Below are 21209 nucleotides of genomic sequence, written 5' to 3' on the forward strand. Positions count from 1 at the left end.
TTTTTTAACAATTTATATATACATAGAACTTGTTCAAAACCTGTGTTTCATGGCTCTTTCATCTAAGCTAGGGTGATCAAGAGAACAATAAAGACTTTATTATCATTATGCAGCATTACTTGAATATACAATGCTGTTAAAATGAACATGATGCATAATCTAAAATTACCCACTTTCCCCTGCTAGACTGTGACCTCTTTAAAGACTGTATTTAATTATTTTATCTATCCCAAGTACCTAGAGCCATTTCTCACATAACATAGGCATTCCATAAATGTTTGCTGAATGACGTTCTCAGGAGCGGCTACACATTAACTGGAGGATTAGAGACTGGGGTCATAAAAGTGAAGCAACATTTTGGCCTTTGGTGACAATCTTGTTACAAGAGGCTTCATTTTCACTTCCTTTAAAAGCCTCCAGGTTTCAGCAATGAAGAGTAAAACTGTCTGATCATGAAGGAAGAGAAAGAGGAAAATCATTTCTGCTTCCTAGAAAAGTCAGTATTACACTGAAGGAAAAATGTCAAGATGGAATTTTCAAAGAAATTAGAATTTATAAAAACATTAGGAGAAACCGGTTTGCAAGGCAGAAACAGAGACACTGATGTAGAGAAAAAACATATGGACACCAAGTGGAGAAAGCGGGGGCGGGGGTGGTGTAGGGGGAGCAGAGGGGCGGGGGTTGAATTGGGAGATTGGGATTGCCATACATACATTACTAATAAGAAAAAAAAATCAAATTGTACACTTTAAATGCATGTAGTTTATTGTATGTCAATTATATCTCAAAAAAATTCTAAAAAATAAAATAAAAATATTAGAAGAAAGAGAATCCTCACACATTGTTGGTGGGAATGTAAATTGATACAGTCATTATGGAGAACAGTATGGAAATTCCTTAAAAAACTAAAAATACAACTACCAATTGACCCAGCAATCCCACTACTGGGCATATACCCAGAGAACACCATAATTCAAAAAGACACATGTACCCCGGTATTCACTGCAGCACTATTTACAATAGCCAAGACATGGAAGCAACCTAAATGTCCATCAACAGATGAATGGATAAAGAAGAGGTGGTACATATATACAATGGAATATTACTCAGTCACAAAAAGGAATGAAATTGGGTTACTTGTAGTGAGGTGGATGGACCTAGAGGCTGTCATGCAGAGTGAAGTAAGTCAGAAACAGAGAAACAAATATCGTATACTAACGTATATATGTGGAATCTGAAATAATTGGTATAGACGATCTTATTTACAAAACAGAAATAGACACACAGACATAGAGAACAAATGTATGGATACCAAGGGGGAAAGACGTGGGGTGGGATGAATTGGGAGATTGGGATTGACATATATACACTATTGACACTACGTATAAAATAGTTAACTAATGAGAACGTACTGTATTGCACAGGGAATTCTACTCATTGCTCTGTGGTGACCTAATGAGCAGGACATCCAAAAAGGAGGGGATATATGTATTTGTATAGCTGATTCACTTTGCTGTGCAGTATAAACTAACACAATATTGCAAAGCAACTATACTCCAATAAAAAAAAAGACAACTAAATGACGAAGGACAATTTGACAAAAGCTCAGTTGCCAAGGATTTTTTTCCAGTGTAAAAAAATATATATATATTAGGCAGTATCTGAAAATGAAAGAAAATTCACTCCAAGAAGTGAAAGAAAATAACACTAGTGTGAAGTGTGTCTGTATAGGATCTATGTGTCTAAGAATGTGTACAAAGGAGAAATGGTACATTTGCCCAAGAAGGAAATGGCAGGGATACACACACACACACACACACAATTCCCTATGAAAACTTGAAATTTACTTTTTAAAAAAGATATAAATGCCATATTTTCTTGTGTTTAAAATACAATTGTGTCTGATTTATTACTATTTTTAAAAATTAAGATAAACTTTGACTCTGCATGTGAAACTATGCTAAACACTACATGATATAAAATAAGACTTTAGCCTTTGAAACATTGTTCTTAGGGAAAAATTGTTAGAGAAAGAATGGTTTAAATGTGGGTAAGTGTGTAAGAATTGGTTATTGAACAGGCTATGCTCTGTGACCAGAAAAGGTTGAATTTAGAAGGTTCCTATCATTTGTTATATGGAATGATTACAGCTAGTCAACTTCAGTCTGATTTCACATCCTGAAATCTCAAGCTTTTACTTAATGCCTAACACTGTCTACAATGACATCAAACAGCAAAGGATTTTGTGTAATGGTAATATCATTTAAAAATACTGTCTTTGGAATCAAGCAAAAATAACACTGGATTGCCGAGAAGTAGATATTCTAAGCTAACATTTTGGAAGACAAGTTAATCTTTCAAATCTTCCCCAAAAGACAGTGCAATTTACTTGGAAGTCCTAGCTGGTACGCATCTTGAGCAAACCAAGGTCCCAAGGAACTTCTGTTCCTACACATCTGTTAGAGTAATACAGCTGTCATTTTATACCGTGTACTCCAAGCTATAGATACTGCTGAAAGAACAGGTAGGACTCACCAGTTATAGTCCAGTCGAGACTGATGAAGCTGCTTCTGTTTTAGGAGAAGTTTTGTCTCCTGCTGGGCCAGAAGATGCTGAAGGCGCTCCTTTTCAATTTCCAGCTCCATTTTCTGAAGCATAAGTTGCTGCCTTCTATCTTCTGAGAGTTGCTTTTTGACATCAGTTTCAATAGGCTTCAGTGCCCCTTGGCCACGCATCAGAGATGTCCAGGAAAGCCCACAATACCTGCATGATTCCAGATGTGTTTTGGAATACTGAGGGACCATATTTGTCAGATGGCTCTCATGAACATAATCTGCATTTTCAGAAAGTCTATGACTGCAACACCGACTAGACGGAGTAGCCTTAAGGTGTTGGCATTCCTTCATCTTCAGTTCCTCCGATGGAACTTTCTCTGCAGGGACTGCATCTACTAGCGTCCTCCCTGGGGATCCATAATTACGTGTTCTGGTCTCTGATGGCACCTTGTCCACATCCTCTTTGGGATAATGAAGGGCTGATGGTTTCAAAGAATTATTCCTAAATTCCGCAAGGGATTCTGAAGCTGAGTCCTGATTTGTAGACTTAGGTCTTTGCTTGGTTTGAGTGTGGGTTTGTGGTTTGGCTACACTCAAGTAGGACCCATCCAGTTCCACAGATGAAGACTGGAGAGTGCTTTTCCTATTGGATACCTAAAAGGAACCACAATATCACTTGTCAAATAAGAGCACAATAGGAGTTCTTTCGACTTTTCAGAAATCAGTGATACATGTTTACCAAGACAAAGCTGGGTTTTTGTCTTCTTAATTAATAAATGACAATATTCCCACAGCTAAACAGACATGTGCCACAAAGCTAAACTCATTTTCAAACAATCTTCATTTCAGTAAATGCACAAGGATGAGAAAAAGAAAGTGTTGCCACTCACTGCTTAAGTGAGATTTCAGGAACTGCAAATAATGAGGGTTACATAACCACAACCTTGAGAAGAAAAACATTAAATGTTAATGTCTTAAAATGTTTAATTTTGAATACTAAGCCAAGAAATCCATTCAGCCACCTTAAATATCCTTTGATTGGCCATTACACAGCATGAGATTTGATGTAAAACATTTCACCTTATACTGAATAGGATGTTACTTACTGCTAGAAATTTGATGAGTTTTTATAAATATCTTTATAGCACACAGATAAAACCAACCACTTTCCACAAAATATGATTCTAATCAAAAGCAGTTATTTAAATACAAAACACTTAATTTCAGCTATAAACATAAGTGATTTTTCAATTAAGCTGTTCAAATGATTATAGTCTGATAGAACTCAGGCAGAAAGGAAGCAGTTGCAAATTATCTTTGACAGGCCAATAGAGTGAGCTCTCCCAGCATTTTAGCCTCCAGCCTATTCTATCAGGGAGAGCAAAATTTAGTTTATATCAATGAGTCTCAAACTTTAGCATGTATCAGAATCACCTGGGGAGGCCTGTTAAATGTGAGTTGCTTGGCTTACTCCCCAGAGTTTCCAATTCAGTAGCTCTAGAGCAGAGTCAGAGAAGCTGCATTTTTAACGAGTTCCTGGGTGGTGCTGAGGCTGCCAATCTGGAACCACACTTTGAGAACCACTGGTCTGTACCGTGGGCCACTGGACTCCTTCTCTGTCCCTCTTTTAAGGACCGTTTTGATTACATCAGGCTTACCCACATAATCCCAGATAATTTCCTCATCTCAAGATCCTTAACTTAATCATATCTGTAAAGTCTCATGTCACACAAAGTTGCTTGTGCCCTATGAAGTGACATTCACAGGTTCCAGGATTTAGGACATGGACATATTTGAGAGGCCATTATTCAGTTTGCCACAAATTCTTTTAAAATAAGAGCTAATTCATAAACAGTTGAGATGGTTATATATTCTACAGACATGTATTCTAGAATGAATTAATAATTGAGATTCCCTAACAGAGGGGGGTAAAAATCCCACCAATTTACTTTGCAATAGTTGAAAATGATGAACTGTTTGGTAAAAAGTGTCAACTAACAGATACATAGCAACACAATCTGTCCTATCCTATGATGAAAGAGGGCTATTACAACGACTCAAGATTTTAAGTGAGTTTCTAAAGCAACGTGAGAGGGGTTCTATTTAAATGAGAATGAGCCACATCGGGGAGGTGACTTGGGCCTCTTCAAAGAAGGCATGCAATCTTGTGTGCTGAGCAGATGACACCGAGCAGGTGACAAGCTACATAAAAGGAACTAGTCCTAGGGCAAAATTTATGACAAACCACCTCATAAAAAAATTAACCTTATTTTATACCTAAAGGAACACTCTGGTCTACATTAATCTCCCCTACTCTGAACTTCTGTAGAGCTTATTGTCAACAGAAATATATAACACTTATCACCTGCTATTTTGTATGATAAACTATATTCTTCTAGGATTATTATGCTTTTTAAATGACAGATAAAGTTTTTAAGAGTCCAGAAACTTAAATCAACTATTTTATATCATGTATTTTCTAATCCGTGTATCATTAATATAACAGTAGATAGCATGTATGTATTATTTTATATTCTCATTTTTGTTCCTTAACATTATTTACTTATGTGCACTTTTATGTATTTACATAGCTTACACTTACTTTAATGGTGCTGATTGTTACATTATTCACAAATGTCAGGTATTCGGAATATTTCTAAATTTTTTTTTTTGTAGTTAGCTTTTATGTTTTTGAGAGGCATTACAACTTAATGATTTCCATGCATGCTTTGCTCAAAGAGAATACTGCTTTGCCAATTACCTGCTGGGTAACTGTGCAAGTTGGTAGGCAGAATTCTAAGATGGTCCCCAAGATTCTCATCCTCCTGGTGTCCCCACCCTGTATTATCTCCTCCCCTTGAGTGAGGGTAGAACTTGTGAATATGATCAGATATCAATTCTTGGTTATGTTACATTATATGGCAAAAAGGACTTTGCAGATATAACTGAGGCTCCTAATCAGCTGACTCTGAATTAATAAAAAGGGAAATTATCTCATGTGGGCCTGACCTAGTCAGGTAAGAACTTTAATAGAGGGTCTGGTGCCCTTCCTAAGGTCAGAGATTCTCCTGCTGGCCTTGAAGAAATAAGCTGCTGTGTTGTGGGAGGGTTTTTTTTTTTTTTTTTAAAGATTTTATTGAAGTATAGTTGATTTATAATGTTGTGTTAATTTCTTCTGTACAGCAAAGTGACTCAGTTATACATATATGTATTCTTTTTCATATTCTTTTCCATTACGATTTGTCACAGGATATGCAATATAGTTCCCTGTGCTATACAGTAGGACCTTGTTGTTTATCCATCCTATATACAATAGTTTGCATCTGCTAACCCTAGACTCAGATATAGAGAACAGACTTGTGGTTGCCAAGGGGGAAGAGGGCTAGAGGAGAGAAGGAATGGGAATTTGGGATTAGCAGAGGCAAACTATTACATATAGGGTGGGAGGGCTTATGGAGGGGCTCATGTGACAATGACCTCTGGAGCAGAAGGCAGTTTCCAGCAACAGTGAGCAAGAAAATGAGGCACCTACCATATACATGCAAGGAAATAAATTCTGCCGACAACCTTGTGAGCTTGGAAGAGGACCTAGAGCTCCCCACTGAATGTAGCCCCGCTGACATCTTGATTGCAGCCTTCTAAGACCCTGAGCATAGGACCCAACTAAGCTGTGCCAGACTCCTGACCCACAGAAACTGTCAGATAGTAAATGTGTGTTGTTTTAAGCTGCTAAGTTTGTAGTAATTGGTTATACAGCAATAAAAAACTAATATAGCATATTGTTCAACTTGCCTGAGCCTCAGCAACAGAAAAATAGGGATTAAAAATAGCACCTACATCAAAACTGAATGTGGTGGAGAGACAGACGAGCAGTTATCAAGGGTGCTAATTTATAAGGGTACTAATTTACAAAAAGTAAACACAACCTTATATTTACCCAAATATCTTTCAAGGAGAACACTGTGGTGTATGTGTGTGTGTGTGGGGGGGGGGGGGGCGGGGATGGGAGGTGAGATCACCAAGGGCCATGTTCAGTTACAACAAGTTATCTCTAAACTATTTTAAAAGAGAATGAGTTCAGTTATCTATCTTTATTTTGCTACAGTGAGGTTTGTAGTCAGGCCAGAGCTGAACTGCTTGAGGTAATAGAGAGGTTCTTGATCTTTCTCCTTCATATAGAGGATGTCAGTCTTACGCTAACATCTTGCGCTGCCTCTTAAGGTTGTTGGGATGATTAGATTAGACAATTCACATAAAGTGCTTTGGATAGTGCTTAACATAAAGTTCATATTTTTAAAAAGTTTCCTATTATTATTATTATTACTACTATTATTATCACTGACTTCCCTGCCTCAACAATTTGTGAAGGCCAAGGGATATTTACTCCTCTGTATGTCTAGCACTGGGGCTTGCATATACTGCATTCTCAATAACTATGGGCTGACTGTACCAGCTTAGAAGAAAAATTCAAGTTGGGTTACAGGTCACAGTAACTAAAGGAAAGCAAATTAGAATCCATGATTAGGCTGAATCATGAGCTATTAAGGAGGAAGAACAGAAAAGAAATAGAAAACTTCCTGTTAGAATATGAATATAGGAAATCATTTTATTGGTGGAGCTGACAAATATTGCGTTTGGGACACATGGAAGTCACAGTGGTACTAAATGAAACAGATGTATTTTTCTTTCTGGGGCTGCTCCATGCTTTCTATATGATATTTACAAGTATAACTTCTCTTAACTAAAGCTTAAACTAACAACAAATCCCAAACTGCTATCTCCGGCATATAGGTTTGACGTGAACTTCTCAGCTATGTAACACTGACATAGAAACCATTCGATTTTTTTTTAATGGAGGCACAACTTATATATAATAAAATGCACACATCTTAATTGTACAGCTTGATGAATTTTTACACTTGCATTTACCCATGTAATCATCACCCAGATCAAGTTATAGAACAACTCCATTACCCTAGATAGTTCCTTTGTGTCCTTTCTAGTTGGTATTACGTCCTCACACTCCTAGGAGTAACCAATATTCTGACTCTTATGATCATAGATTAGTTTTGCCTATGTTGAACCTCATATAAATGGAATCATACAGTATGCTACTCTTTTGTACCTGGCTTCTTAAGCTCAACATGATTTTTGAGTATCTTCTATGTTGTATCTATCAATAGTTTATTCTTTTTTATTGCTGCATAGTACTCCACTGTATGAACAAAGCAAAATTTGCTTATCCATTCTTTTACTGGATTAGGTTGTTTCTAGTTTAGGGCTATTATAAATAAAGCTGCTATAAATATTCTCATACAAGCCTTTTTTTAAAGACATATATGTTTCTTTCTTTTGGGCACAGGGTAGGCATATTTGACTTTATTAGAGACAGCCAATAAGCTTTCCAAAGTGGTCATTCTGTTTCACATGCCCATAGCAAATTAAGAGAGTCCCAGTTGCTTCACATTCACAGTAACACTTGCTAGTGTGTTTCATTTTTAGCCAATCTGGTGTGTGTGGTGAAATATCATTGTGGTTTTATTTTCCATTTCCTTGAAATGTAAATGATATTAATGAATATATGCTTGTTGGTCATTTGGATATCTTCTTTTATGAAGTTCCTGTTGAAACAAATATATTTAAATAATTCAAAATAATTTTAAAGGGCTGAAGATGAGAAATGAAAAATGAAGGTCAGAGAAGACAATTTCATGCAAATTATTTCTGATGAGATAACTTGGTTCTCAATGGTCACCTTCACTGACCACTGAGTGCACATGCTCTCAGAACACCCTGTCACTTTCACTGTTCCCAACTCAGTTTATCACATACTATGCTAACTGTTTTACATATTCAACCTATTATTCCTAACAACAATTCTGTAAGGTAGTTATTATAATTAGCATTTTACAGATGGGAAAATGAAGTTCAAGGAATCAATCCAACTTTCCCAAGGTCACATTAATACAATATGTGAGACATGGGACTATGTCTCACTCCAAATCCTTAGTCTTCCATTACTTCATGCTGTAGACTTTTTTTTAATTCTTTAATATGAAATACAATAAACATAGAAAAGTACACAAATCAAATATGATCAGCTTCATGAATAATCACAAGGCAATGCCCAATGTTACTACCATCCCCAATGGTACAGAAGAAGACCCCTGTCTTCTGTACTCAGAAGACCCCTGATGGCCCTGAGTAATCACCACTCTCTACCTCTCTTGCCAAAGGGAATGACTACCTTGACTTTAATGGGAATCACTTCTTTGCTTCAATATTTCTCTGCTTAAATATCCATACTAGAGTTCAGTTTTATCTGCTTACTTTTAAAGTATAAATGAAATCATATGATATACATTCTTTTGTGTTTAATTTCTTTCACCCGACATTATACTTGTGAAGTTCATACATGGTATTGCATGTGGCTGTATTTTCACAGCTCTATGGCAGGGGTCAACAAATTTCTTCTGTAAAGGGCCATACAATAAACATTTTAAACTTTGCAGCGCATACAGTCTTTGTCATATCTACTCAGTTATGCTTTTGTAGTATGAAAGCTAGAGATAATGCGTAAATGAATAACTATTCTAGGAAAACCTTATTTGTGGACACACTGAAATTTAAATTTCATGTAATTTTCTCATTTCATGAAATATTCTTTTTTCTCCAAACATTAAAAAGCTAAAACCATTCTTAGCTCATGAGTTGTACAAAACGGTGCGGTTGGCGACATTTAGCATGCCACAGTTTGCCAACTGAACTTGATAATTACATTGCGTGCTCTTCCAGTTAGAGGAGTCTAGGAATATCCTAAGATATGCTCAAAACTCAGTAAGCAAATTGAACAATATGTCTTGGGATATGCTATCTATTTATATATTTACTGCATGATGAAAATGAGTTGGATTGAGTGCTTAATTAGAAATAAACAGAAAAGCAGGTAGAAGAATATATCTAGGCAGGAAAAACACACTGTATAAATTAAAAAAAAAGGTTTAGACAGAAAATGATCTACGGAAAACAACAGATAAAGTTAAGTTCAAAATAGTAGCATATTAGGATTTGTCTTATATAAAAAGTTCCATAATTTTGGCTACATCTTTAGATTCTACATGTGACAGAAATGAAGCCAATAAAATCTTTGACAAGGCATGCCATGGGATTCACAGCACAAAAGAAAGATGAGGAGAAAATGCAGGCAATACTTGGTTTATGACAGAGTAGAAGCATAATGTCTCTTAATCTGGGTAGACACAGGCCAATGACTAGATAAAAAAACACCAATGAGAAAAGTATGAGGTTTAAAAAAAAACTGTGAGAGACTTACCATAGACGCAAAGAAGAATATTCTGATACTGAAGGTTAGCAAATTTGAGCTGGAAGGTTTTCTGAATCTTTAAGATACCTTTTTTTTTAAGCTCTTTATTGGAGTACAATTGCTTTACACTTTTGTACCAGCTTTTGAGGTACACCAAAGTGAATCAGCTGTATTTATACATATATCCCCATATCCCCTCCCTCCCATGACTCCATCCCACCCTCCCTGTCCTGACCCTCTAAAGTATCACTCATCATCGAGTTGATCTCCCTTTGTTATACAGCAACTTCCCACTAGCTATCTATTTTACAATTGGTAGTGTATATATGTCTATGCTACTCTCTCACTTTGTGCCAGCTTCCCCTTCACCCCCTGCCCCCCCAAACTCCTGTCCTCCAGTCCAGTCTCTGCATCTGCATCTTTATTCTTGTCTTGGCACTGGGTTCATGAGTACCACTTTTTCTTTTTTTTTTTTTTTTAGATTCCATATATATGAGTTAGCATACAATATTTGTTGTTCTCTTTCTGGCTTACTTCACTCTGTATGACACACTCTAGGTCTATCCACCTCATTACATATAGCTCCATTTCATCCCTTTTTATAGCTGAGTAATATTCCATTGTATATATATGCCACATCTTCTTTATCCATTCATTTGTTGATGGGCATTTAAGTTGCTTCCATGTCCTGGCTAATGTAAATAGTGCTGCAATGAACATTATGGTACATGTTTCCTTTTGGATTATGGTTTTCTCTGGGTATATGCCCAGGAGTGGGATTACTGGATGATATGGTAGTTTTATTTTTAGTTTTTTAAGGAACCTCCAAACTGTGTTCCATAGTGGCTGTACCAACTTACATTCCCACCAACAGTGCAGGAGAGTTCCCTTTTTTCCACACCCTCTCCAGCATTTATTGTTTCTAGATTTTTTGATGATGGCCATTCTGACTGGTGTGAGGTGATACCTCACTGTGGCTTTGACTTGCATTTCTCTGATGATGAGTGATGTTGAGCATCTTTTCATGTGTTTGTTGGCCATCTGTATGTCAAGATACCCTTTTAAAATATGACAGACATTTTTAAAAGACTTCATAGAAAATAAAGGATGTCTATTTTATGAACATTTATGCGATGATCGTGTATACATGCATGCAAGCATGCACAGGTGTGTAGGTACATATATGAACATACATATTCCTATGGTAATCTAGGGCTTTCCTGTGTTCTCACATAACAAAAAATAACTGCAGTCTTGCTTTATGTAATACCATCAACAAGTAAACAGTGATGTTTTATAAATTTCTGCAAAACATTTTTACAGGCCTGGCCAATCTCTGCCATGAGCCACAAGGAGAGAGACAAACTAAACTGCAGTGATTACTTCCCGCAGCAGGTTGTTATTTACTTTGCATAATTAGGAAGAGATTACTTACAATGCATTTATGAGTTGTTAACTACAGGATTAGTCAATAGTACCAATAGATCTTATTGGTATTCATTTCTCTGATGGTAAATAATAATTTCGTATCCTGGCAAGCACCCTATTAACAACCCGCATGCTCCCACTGATAGCCTTATAAGAATAAAAATCTCAATTTTGTAACTTCAGAATTTCCCCCTGTGCTTTTTATTTTATGATGAAGTCAGAAATTCAAGAGCTAGATAAATATTTCTAAACCTAAACTACTGTGTGTGGGGCAGGTCATTGTATTATCCAGAACGCTTGGGGTTAATACGAAACAAGGCACAGAATGACATGCTGCATTTTTAGTCAAGCTTACAGAAGCAACGTAATGCAACAGCTGCACTGTATGGCTTGCCAAAGTCTCATCCCAAATAAATGTTCATTCTCCCCAGTACAATTAACTCTCCTATACTGGCAGATTTTGCTAGATCATCAAGGTAGATTACCTTCTAGCATTATGAACTAAATACTTACAGGTGTTATATCATCAGTTATAACTTACAAACTTTTGCATTTAGCAAGACATCCAGGCAAATGAATCATCTAATTTATGAATTATTTATAAGAAATTCACAGCATGCTCCTGGCGTCATCCATGGCCTTTTCCAGGTCATATGACACCAATTAGAGCTGAATTTTAAATTATTCAATAACCTGAACTCTCTTGTCATTTAACATATAGATATCAATGCAGTAAACAAGTTAAATCTAATGGGCCCTCGAGGTTTCAACTTCTCCACTGCACAGTCGCTGAAGCGATAGGCCATCAACGGAAGAGAAAAATAACGAAATGAGGCAAACACATTTGCAAGGCTCTAATAACTTATTCTAGTTCCCATAGGGACTGCGGCGAAACCTAGGATTATTGAATCTAAAAGACATTAAAGTCAATAATTATGAGATTTAAAAGAAAATAGGCACACAAGATTATACAGGCGCACAAGATTATGCAAAAGACAGAATACTAGCAACAGATACCAAATGTGTACCAACTATTAGGATACATAGACCATAGGCCTGCCAAAATTTTTAATAGTAATTACTAGGGTCAGAAAAGGCTAAACCTCATATTCTTTAATCATTACTGCATCTCCTGAAAGCTGGAATATGTTGATTTGCTATAAAAATTAATAGAAAGCACGCAATAATTGACAGTATACTTAAGGTCAAAAGACCTTGATTACAATTCCAGTAGAGCTACTTAGGAGTTCTATTATTTTAGGCAAGTCATTTTACATCTCTTAGGGCAATTTAGATGTTGGTAAAATGGCTGGGTTTGATGAGCTCTATAGTCTATGCTATCCTTAAGTGTTGAAAAACCCAGGGATTGGGTTGTTATACCCAAGGAAATGAGAGAAAAGAAAACGACAGATGAGAAATTATACCAATCACTAAATGTTCACCTATTAACTAACAGACATACTACAAAATTACTGAATGCCCCTTGGTTCCATTTCACCTAGCAAATTCTGTGTTTTAACATTACTGACATGTGACACACACTCAAGAACTTAGATCAGCATTTTAATTTATCTATCTGGTCACTAAATCTCAGAGAAACACAAATGAAGACTGAATAAGACGAAAATATGGTTGTGAGGGGAGTCCTAAATATTTGATGGGGTTTAAATATTTTGATGGGATTTAAATATTTTGATGAGATGGGACAACCATTCACCATAGAAATACATAACAGTGGTACTGATTCAAATCACTTCCATGTATATGATCAGGATTGCTGGCAGAAAAAAAAAGCAGCTTTGTACATGGTTTTCTAAATCTACAAGAGGAAACAGATGCACAAGGCTAGTTTTAATTATTTAATGAAGATCAGAAAGAAGGTAAAATTTTATAGAGAAAACGAGACAAAGACAAATTAGAAGTGGTGAGGACAATCGTCACAGGTACAAAATGAAAACAAGACATATTGAATAATAAAGCCAGTGGTACTTGGATTCAGTTAGGGATGCAGCACAAGAAAATGATCCGAAAGAGCTTATACCAGTTTTCGCCTGCCACCCCCTTGCTGTTACTTTTGGACAGAGTATCATGGGGCTCTCTGCCCTCTTACCTAACCCTCCAGTAACAGTTAGGCTCAAGCATAGAAACAAAAACTGCATGTAGGCAGATGTTTCACTGCAGTTTTTCTTCTTAAAGGAAGAAAACAAGATTAGTTTTTGTCAAATGAAGGAAAGCTTAAACAAAGAATTCTTAATACACCTTCTAGAAAATATAAAGTTAACACTATTTGAATGTGACCAACTGTCCCTGAAGGGGAAATGAGAATGCATTTATGTTGCTGGTTAAGGGGAAAAAGTATTTGTGTTGTATTTTTGAGACCAGAAAATAAAAATAAACTCTTTTGAAAAAGAACATTTACAAAATACCAAGAAATATAACCCATAGTCTACTTGTAGGAAATAGGAGGGAGGTAAAACCAGGCTCTTTATTATATCAAGATTTCCCAAAGTGAATCACTTTTACTAAAGATTTGGGTCTTCCATATTCCTTTTTTCCCCCCGTGTAAATGGCAACAGACCAAAAATGTTGAAGAAAACTAATAAGAAGCATTTCTGAATGCATGAGGAACAACCAAACCAAAGAGATTCAAGGTAGTCAGCCTTAGAGGGCAAGCTCTTCCTTGGGAGCTCAAGATGTTTTAGAAGTCTTAGTCCTTTAACTATACAGTATCAAATGTTGACTTTTAAAAATTTATAGTATTTTTTACTAGTTATTTTAGTTTACTGTAAAAAAACCAAGGGAAAAGATTTCATTTAGAAATTAATAAAAGATAAAATGAGTGATGCAATTTCCTGCTACTCAAATGCCCTAACTTTTTTTTCTAATGCTTTGAAATTCTACTCATGTTTTAAGGCTGGCTGAGCACACTTCCTTCTACTGTAGTTCCCTCACTTCCCCAGCTCAGATTAGCTGTCCCTTCCCCAGGAGGCACCCGAGGGCTACTCTGCTCAGTCCTTTATTGTTGTATTTATTTCATCCTGCTCTATCACAGCTGTTTTCACATCTCAAGTTTCTTTGTGATGTGTACGAATGTATACTTCTCCTTGTGGAAACTGTGAAATCTTTGAGGGCAGTGACCTCAAAAGATACCATCACTTTCATTCATTGCTGTATCTCAATAAGATAACAGGTGCTCAATAAATGCTTTCTTTTCTTTTTTTTTTTTTTTTGCATACAATTTGGCCCCTCTCCAGGACATTGTACAGACTTGAGAAGAGGGTCAACTTTACTTTCAACTTCACATTTCAATGACACTGGTCTTTGTAAATAAAAGATACTTAAGGTAATAAATATTTGTGGAATGAACCAATAAGCAGGAAGCAGGAGCAGCAACAGCTAAATGACCTAACTTGTATCCTAAGGAATTTGATAACTTAGTTTTACTTATTGTAAAATGTACTTTCTGCAGGAGCCACTTACTTTTTCTACAAGTACTTTTTTCCAATAAAGTCTTTAAAGGTTAATAAAAAATTCTATAAATGTAGGAAAAATTCCAACTATATCTCTCATTACACAGAGTCAATAAAAAACAGGGATCTCAATGCCTATTTGGTTTGGCTCTGTGAAACAATAAATTACAAGAGCACTTTTTGCTTTTGAGATGAGAATTCACATTTAAAGCAGATCATTATATTACTTTCTAAAATGTTCCATGAAAAGGTTTTAAAACAAGAAACTATATCGAAAGACTACAAACTGTGTGCTATATCAACCTAGATTAGCGATAGGCAAACAGACTGGTTGTAAGGCATAATGCCTGAACAAAACGCAACTGCCTCAGGATTCCTACTTAGAGTTATTAAAAAAATATCAGCCTTGACATAATTGACTTTCATATCATAAACAAGGCTGACATATTTTGAGAGAGACAACATTACGTTCAGAAGAAAGATTTATGAAAATTTTGGACAGGCAGGGCTTTCAAAAATGTAAAATTAATTATTTTCCTCCAATCCTTTTTCAGTTAATGGTGTCCTCTGACTGTGAAAGATACTCCCAAACACAGTCCTAGAACTAGTTAAAAAAATACTTAAGATAAGCTTATTTCCCTTCTATTCCCTCCTTTTGCGTGCTGCTCTAGTGCTAAATGTGAGAAGAAAGGCTTAGGATGCTATACATTTTGGGAAGAATGATTAATTTCTTAAAAGTCATTAAATGTAAGATACATAAGAATAAAGAAAACTATTGCAGCTAAAAGTCAAATCCTGCATATTTGTTTAACAACAGAAGGTAAGAGTATGTATAAACAAAATACTATGGACAAACACATTTGGTATTATTATCCTCCTCCTGCTCTATAATTTTACCCAAAGGTATAGGCTGCCACCTTGGGGTGAGTGGGGAGGACGGGTATCTGGAAATATCCATGAGATACTGTCCTAGCTGCCAGGAATACAAAGTTTGATAAGAGTGCCAACATTCATGGCCCTCAAATTTTGGCTAAGAGGGAAAACATTTTATGTGATAAGAGTGTTACTGCAAAGAGTTGAGGACCATTAGTGATGTTACCTTTGCCTCTAGTGCGGGGAGGGGTAGTTGAGACATTTTCATAATACAGGAGACATTTAGACTAAAATTTGGAAGACAGACTGGAGTTTAAATTAATGATAAAGGTATATGTGAGAGTGTATGGGTATAAAGGGTAGGACATTTCAGGCAGTGGGGAAACTATGAATAGAAAACCAGAGATTATGAAAATAAATATGAACTCTAAGTAGTCCAGAGTATGGTGGACAGGGTGAGGGGGAATGGATGAAGCCAACATGTCAGGCAGGTGGCAGAGTACAAATGGTGTAAATGTCATGTTAAAGAAGCTTCACTTGAAATTGTTTATGCCCACCTCATACAGAAGATAGCCAATAAGCCATCTGTGGTGGGCAGTTGGAAGCAAATGAAATAATAAAAGGCAAGATAATCTACTCAGTACTTAAAGGAATTGAGACATGAAATATAAATGAGGAGATACTAGAAGACAAAAAAGGGAAGGAAGACCTACCACAGATCAAAACACTAACTAAATGAATCAGTATAATTAAAATTAAAGTGTTTAGATCTGCATATAATACTGAGTGATCTCTAGAGAGTAAGGGGACTAGGAAGAGAGTAGGTGCCTAGCCAAGGCACAAAAATGAAGTATAGCAGGAGGAAGGTACCAACAACATTTCTATAATTTGTTGATTAAGTACTTTATAGAATTCCATCAGAGTCCAGAACCTCCAAATTCCCAAAAGGGTTGGAGAGAATACACTGTAGATTAGTTTGTTTTAAACCTCCCTTCATGAATAAGTATGAGAACAAAATATATTATGTACTTAAAAATCTGTTTGAAGGCACTAAAGTGTCACCAAGGTAGTGAGGACGTGAAGGGGTCAAGATCCCAGATCAAAGGTGAACAAGAAGGAAAAAAAAAAAGACAAGTGTCCAGCAAGATAACCGCCCCCCCCCCAAATAGGTAAACAAGAAAAGATAGCTTGACATTAGTTGCCACTCTTCTGTTCAAGAAAGAAGGAAGTGCTAGCTGAGAAGCTGAGAAGAGCTTTAAGCAGTGTCACAGGGGTGGAAATAAAATCTGGATTTGAGACTTTCAAAAAAGATGTCCTATCAAAAACCCCAGACTCCCGATTGAGACCCCTAAACAGCTAGTAATAAGGATGTAATAGAAAATCCCAAACTAAAATTGACTTCAAATCTACTTAGTCTAAGCCTGGGTTAAGGTTATTTGAACCATGCTAACTGCCTGCAAGAAGCAGCAGCAAATTCTCTCTGGAGAAAGATAACATCAAACAGAAACTCATGTTATATCTAATTTTCTCACAGACAATGTCTAACATTCAATAAAAAATAATCAAGCATACAAAAAGATAAAAACAGACTTACAAGAGGAAAAAAAGTCATTAGGAATAGAACCACAAGAGGTTTACATATTGGCATTATCAAACATGGACTTTAAAATAATTGTGATTTATGTGATTAAGAAATTAAATGATATGATGAAGATGTTGCAGAAAACTGGAAATTAGAAAAAATCAAATGAAAATTTTAGAACTGAAAATACAATTAAAAACTTAATAGCAGATTAGATATATCTGAGGAGACAATTAGTAAACTGGAATATAAGTCCAAAGATAATATCTAGACTAACTTGAAGAGATGGATGTAAAAGAATGGAGATATAAAAAAAGTGTGAAAGTGATGATAAAAGCCTAAAATAAATGTAATTATAATACTAGAAGAAGGGGAAAGAGAGGATGAAGAAGAAGTAATATTTGAAGAGATAATGCAGAGAAGTTTTCAAAACTGTTATCAAGCTAAAAATTTAAGAAGTAATATTTGGACTTCCTAGGTGGCGCAGTGGTTAAGAATCCACCTGCCAATGCAGGGGACACGGGTCCGATCCCTGCCCCAGGAAGATCCCACATGCTGCAGAGCTACTAAGCCTGTGCGCTACAACAATTGAGCCTGCGCTCTAGAGCCCATGAGCCCATGTGCTGCCCACGTGCCTAGAGCTTGTGCACTGCAACAAGAGAAGCGACCACAGTGAGGAGCCCGCACACCACAATGAAGAGTAGCCCTTGCTCACCACAATTAGAGAAAGCCCGTGTGCAGCAACGAAGACTCAACACAGCCAATAAATTAGAAAAAAAAAAAAAAAAAAGAAAAAAGGAAAAAAAAAGTAGTATGAATCCAAAGGAAGCTAAATACAGAGAAAGCCAAAATCCACCACAGAGCACATCATAGTAAAATTGCTAAAAAATCAAGGACAAATAAAAAATTCTTAAAAGCCAACAGAAAAGCAGGCACTTTACAAACTTTAAGGAGATAATAATAAAACTTAGGACTTTTAAATTTAAAAGAATTCTATTACCTAGCAAAAATATTCACTAAAAATGAAATAGATTTTTGCTTCCAGTCCTGAGCAGGTCAGAAATTAACCTCCAAACTTAAACAAGAAAAACTGATAAAATGTAAGAAAAACCTACGTCAAGAGTAGGAAACAGGTTGCAGAGATTGTGTTGTCTGAGAGAAAATAATAAAATTCCATGAATTCAATAATAGCCTATGTTTTCTGCCTGAAGGGAACTTCTAAATTGCAGCACAGAGAAGGAAGAACACAAATGGAGCCCAGCAATCTCAATGAGCTGAGGAGCCACAGGTTAGAGTTGGGGGGGGCAGAAATGGCTAGTACTTGAGGGACTAAGTATCCAAGGCAAGGGAGCATAACGGCCTCCTTGAGTCTTCGGCTGAATACCAATGTGCGCATGTGCAGGATGCAAACTCATGAGGAACTCTAGGGAAAGAACATAATTTGCAAAACTCAAGAGAGGGGGAGTTCATGCCAGTCAGAGTGGAGAGGTTTCACTGAATACAATGAGCGTTCAAGACAGTAAAGCAATTATATTCCAATGAAGAGCTTAAAAATAAATAAATTTATCTTAACAAATTATGTGGCTGAAGTCCAAAAAAAGACAGATCACAAAAGGGCCACACCCTAGGTATGTGGCAAAATGAACCCTGGAGTAAAGGCTAAACTAAAAAATTACTCTGAAATAGCTTAAGTATAGGCCTTGAACTGATTAAACTAATCTTAAAGCAAATTTATTCCTGTCCAGAACAAACCTCAACACTTTGTAAAGGGACACAACCAAATTCAGCACTAAACAATAGAAAATTCATAATGTATGATATTCAATTACTAGACAAATGAAGAAACAAAAATGTGACCCATAACCGGAGAAAATCAACCAACAAAGATTGAAAAATAATAGAAATGAGGGAATTATTTTAAAAAGATCTAAAATGGGCTATTACAAATATGTTCAAAGATATGGAAAAAAATGATAAGGAGAGAAATGTAAAAAATATTTTTTAAACATGGAATTTCTGGAGAAGAGAAATATAATGTCTTAAATGAAAATTTCACTTTATGAGATTAATAGTACATAAGATATCTGCAGAAGAAAAGATCAATGATCACAAAGATATAGATTGACAAATTATCCAAAATGAAGCAGAGAGAGAAAAAAGATGAGTGAGTCCGTGAGAGAGAGAGAGGGGAGGCGAGAAAGAAACAGAATACTGGTAATATTTGTGAAATATTAAACAATCTAACGTTTTTACGTATTAATATTTGTTTCTATATATATACATGCATATATGTATACATACATGTATACACACTCACAGATACTGGAGTGCCAGAAGAAAACAATGGGGGTGGGTGAACAAAAGAAAAAATACTTCAAGGAATAATGGCCTAAAATTTTTCAAATTTGTTGAAGAAGCTCAATAAAGCCTGTGTGGGAAAAATATAAAGAAAACCACATCAATGCACATCGTAATAAAATAACTGAAAACTAGTGATTAGAAAAAAATCTCACTAGTAACCACGGAAAAAGGAAATATTACCTATAGAACATAAAGAACTATGGCAGATTTCTTCCTAGAAATTATGCATGTCAAAACACAAAGGCATGACATATTTAAAGAGCTAACAGAACTGTCAACCTAGAATTCTATATGCAATGAAAATATCCTTCAGAAATAAAAAGGAAATGATTTTTTTCCCTCAGAAAAGCAAAAGCGATGATAATTTATTGACAGCAAATCTGCACTACATGAAATGTCAAAGAAGTTTTTTCAGGCACAAGGAAATGACATCAGCTAGAAAGCAGGACTTGCTAAAAGAAAATCAGAATGTTACAAATAGTTACAAATGATCACTAAGCAGATAATATAAAAGGCTTTTCTTTCTCATTAACTGATCTCTTTAAAAGATAATTGTTTAATGCAGTAATAATAATATATCAATATTTTAAATATATGTAGAAGCAAAATGTTTCACAACAATAGCACAAAGGACAAAAGCATACTCAAATAAGGTTCATATATTCTATATAAAATGGACTAACAGTATTTGAAAGTAGAATGTAGTAAGTTAAAGGTTAACATTATAAAAGTTAGAAGCACTAAAAAACAAAACATAGAATCATAGCTAATGAGTCAATAAGAAATCCTAAAACATAATCAATTAACCAAAATGAAAAGAACAAAAAGAAAAGATACAGATGGGATAGAGAGAAATTAAAAAGCAACACAGTAGATTGAAACACAAACATATCAACAATTACAACAAATGTAAATAAACTTAATGCTCCAACAAAAGGGACAAGATTTTCAGACTGCATAAAAAAGCAAGACTGAATTATACGCTGTCTACAAGAAACTCACACAAAATATAAAGATGAGGACAGATACACTACCAAATGTAAAACAGATAGATGGTGGGAAGCTGCTGCATAAAATAGGAAGATCAACTTAATGATTGGTGATGACTTAGAGGGGTGGGATAGCGAGGGTGGGAAGGACCCACAGGAGGGAGGGGATATGAGGATATATATATAAATACAGCTGATTCACTTTGTTGTACAGCAGAAACTGGCACAACAGTGTAAGGCAATCATACTCCAGTAAAGAGCTTGAAAAAAAGAAAAGTAAACTGAATAGGAAAAGAATGTACCATTCAAACATTAGTCAAAAGAAAGTTGGAATGGTTGTGTTAATTTCAGACAAAGTAGTCATCAAAACTACCAGGGGAAAATGGGGACATTTCATAATGATAAAGGGTTCAGTTCATCAAAGCATTAAAGTAATCCAAGTGAGTATACAACTAATAACAGAGTTTAAAAATATATGAAGCAAAAATGACAGGATGGAAATGAAAAATAGAATAACAAACAATAAATGTTAGAGATTTCAACACTCCTCTCAGTAAGCAATAGAGGCAGAAGACAGAAAACCAACAGGGTTACAGAAGACAAATGAGACTATCAACCAATTCAACC

The 21209-nt window shown here is 35.7% G+C and overlaps 1 protein-coding gene across 9 annotated transcripts in view; it reads right to left on the reverse strand.

Moving 5' to 3' along the window:
• Positions 1 to 21209, reverse strand: part of KIAA1328 (KIAA1328 ortholog) — a 403500-nt gene that overhangs the window by 137970 nt on the left and 244321 nt on the right. For all 9 annotated transcript variants that reach the window (XR_009047897.1, XR_009047898.1, XM_057698044.1 and 6 more), the window contains one exon: positions 2536 to 3209. Coding sequence is in view for 7 of the 9 variants with exons in the window: in XM_057698044.1 (XP_057554027.1) it covers positions 2536 to 3209 (674 nt within the window). In the remaining 2 variants the exon portion in view is untranslated. The remainder of the gene's footprint in view (positions 1 to 2535; positions 3210 to 21209) is intronic.

Source organism: Hippopotamus amphibius, chromosome 11, assembly GCF_030028045.1.
Source record: "Hippopotamus amphibius kiboko isolate mHipAmp2 chromosome 11, mHipAmp2.hap2, whole genome shotgun sequence".
In the NCBI taxonomy this organism is placed as follows: domain Eukaryota; kingdom Metazoa; phylum Chordata; class Mammalia; order Artiodactyla; family Hippopotamidae; genus Hippopotamus; species Hippopotamus amphibius.